The sequence below is a fragment of the Acyrthosiphon pisum genome, chromosome X (genome assembly GCF_005508785.2).
Source record: "Acyrthosiphon pisum isolate AL4f chromosome X, pea_aphid_22Mar2018_4r6ur, whole genome shotgun sequence".
Classification (NCBI taxonomy): Eukaryota; Metazoa; Arthropoda; class Insecta; order Hemiptera; family Aphididae; genus Acyrthosiphon; species Acyrthosiphon pisum.
In genome coordinates this window covers 35,438,708-35,441,301 of record NC_042493.1, presented here as the reverse complement: position 1 = coordinate 35,441,301, position 2,594 = coordinate 35,438,708, and the positions used below count along the sequence as shown (strand labels likewise).

Here is a 2,594-nt window from a genome sequence, read left to right as displayed (position 1 = left end):
ATGAACTTTTGATATTCCAAAAATGTTAGTTGTTAACACTTTTTGAAGTATTGAGTATCATACGTTAGATGTTAAATGGATTACCTTGTAAGTAGAATTTACTTATTATATACCTTATTTTATAATTAAAATCATGTTATCATTATAAATAGGTACCTACTGTACATTTTATTAGACATTATTATTTAAAATATTCGTTGTTTGAAAATTAAACCGTTATTGAGACGTGTAGCTGGCTAGTCATTGTTGCTAACGATGGTGACATATTTTGAATAAATTAAACAAAATTGAAATACTCATTCTCAGACGAAAAATTATTCAATCGATTTTTAAAACCAAACATATACTAAAACAAACAATGAGCGAATTATCGAAGGTCAAACTGGTTTCAGGTGACAGGAAAAAGACTCAAAGTGGAAAAGGACACGTAGTTAAAAAAATCTACCGAAAGGTCGCAGAAAAACAAACGGATGATATTAGAAAACTGTCGGTGAATGTTGGAACCAACCACGCGATAAATGCGATCACGGAAGCGAAACCCAAAATACAACAGAAAGCATTAAATGCCCCAAAAAAGACCGTTAAAAAATTGATCTCGCAATCGGTCACGAAATCACCGACGCAAAAACCGTCTACAAAAAAAAACCTGTCCACAAAACAACCGTTAAACAAAATTCAAAAGCCTAACAAGAAGTCTCCAGGGGTGAGAAATCCAAATTCCACTACCGTGAATAAAGTTGAAACGAAGATAATAAAACCAGCAAAACGTGTTATAAAAGAAATTCCGATGATTGTTACATTGCCGAGAGATACAACGTCACGCCAGGAGGACGGAACGAAACTCTCTAATCCAGCTGAAAAACAGTGAGTAAACACGTTGACAAATTCGTTCAATTTGTTTAATTTAAAATACAATTACGTTTACTAGGCCAGTAAAGGTCAAGCGAGTGTTGAGGAAAAAACTTTTGTCATCGTTGAATGGGAAAACTACGAAACCCAAGTACGTTAATTCGATGGCTGTAGAAACCGTACTACCCATCAGTAACAATGCTAAACTGTTTCCGGCCATGACCAAACAAATATGACAAATTATTTAAAAATATATATAAATTAAACATACATTTTAAACGCGTTTATATTGGTGTAATATAAAATAGATCCTATTTACATATTGTCAATATGAGATTAGAGTCGCGGAAGACTAAAAATACGATGTTGTAGGAATGTATATATATTTATGTGTAACCGTGTGGGTCTCGTGGACTCAGGACAAAGGACAAAGGACAGCGAAGCTTTCAAATACCATGTATCCATTATTATTAACTAGTAACTATTTTATTACACATGAAATATTTTAAAATTGAAATAATAATTGTAATATTTTTACTATAGGTACGCATCATAAATTAATATATTATTATAACTTTTAAAATTATTTTTATTCGTGTCTATATTACAAATATGAAAAAAAAAATATCAAAATAAATATACCTAATAAGTCAATAATAACCCTTATTTCTAAAAAAAGAAGCCGCCCTAGGCTATTTAGCCTTTTAGCCGGATAACATTGAATTGAGTCCCGCAAATACTTTTGGGTTATCGGAGTTGAGTCCGACCAATATTTTTAGGTTGTTCGAGTTGAGTCCCTTCAGCCTATTAACGTTACCCAGGAGACACCACGTGGAGGTTGGCTGAGTAGTCTCCCAAAAAATGTGTGTGATTGTATTTTTTAATCATAATAATAATAAGTATAGAGTTAATTAATTAAAAAATATTAAAAATAATAATTATTATGTATGATTGCATAGGTACACTGTTTTTTTTAATCATATAATAAATAATAATAAGTAGGTATAATGAGTCAATTAAAAATAATAATATGTATGTGTAATGTAATAATGTTTATAATTAAATAGTTGCTGGTAAAAATTTAAATGATACAGATTTTAAAAAGTCAAATCTGCCAATTTGTATATTTATGTATTTGTTTGTCTGCTCTCGTAAAAAATTTTCTTTTTCTAATTGTTTTTTTACATGGTCTTTTTGCTTTGCTTCTTAGTTTTATATATGTATCGGACTGTATTCCCAGAAGAGTGTCCACAAGAATAAAAATATTTGGATGTCCCGAATGAAAAAAGGCATTTAATTTTGCATGAAAACTTTCACAACTGTTAGTGGTCCGGTTAGTGGTCCGATTAGTGGTTGCTGAAAAATCACTCCAAACTTTGGGGGGAAACTGTGCAACATCATTGTCAACGTAGTTATTTAAAATGTAATCTGTAAAACTATCAATTTTTTCGTCATCACATGGTTTTATTGCCATCAAATCTTCCGTGAAACATTGGACTACGTCATTTTCATTTAAAAATGGCAATCCAAAAAAATACTTGAGATATCTACTTTTCTCAGAATCAGACTTGTATTCTTTAGACAGACCTAACTTCTGAATTGTACGCCACCAACTTTGACCCAAATGGAATCGACACCCTTTAATTCTAACATCGGTCCAGACTTCTTAATTGCATTATGGATTCCAATTTCGAAATCTACATAAATTTCTGAGGCTAAATGTTAAATTTAGCGATGTACATAGT

The 2,594-nt window shown here is 31.1% G+C and overlaps 1 protein-coding gene across 1 annotated transcript; it reads left to right on the top strand.

The window, feature by feature from the left end:
* Positions 1-237: 237 nt before the first annotated feature.
* LOC100572027 lies at positions 238-1,136 on the top strand. The gene is made up of 2 exons (XM_003240121.4): positions 238-864; positions 929-1,136. Exons 1-2 carry the CDS (start codon positions 359-361, stop codon positions 1,083-1,085), a joined length of 663 nt encoding a protein of 220 aa, XP_003240169.1. The 5' UTR covers positions 238-358; the 3' UTR covers positions 1,086-1,136.
* The last annotated feature ends 1,458 nt before the right edge of the window (positions 1,137-2,594 follow it).

Excerpts from the sequence above, each read along its gene's own strand:
- LOC100572027 (XM_003240121.4), top strand. The coding sequence starts at position 359 with ATGAGCGAATTATCGAAGGTCAAACTGGTTTCAGGTGACAGGAAAAAG. Across the intron at positions 865-928 it reads TCTAATCCAGCTGAAAAACA|GCCAGTAAAGGTCAAGCGAG; the intron begins GTGAGTAAACAC and ends TACGTTTACTAG.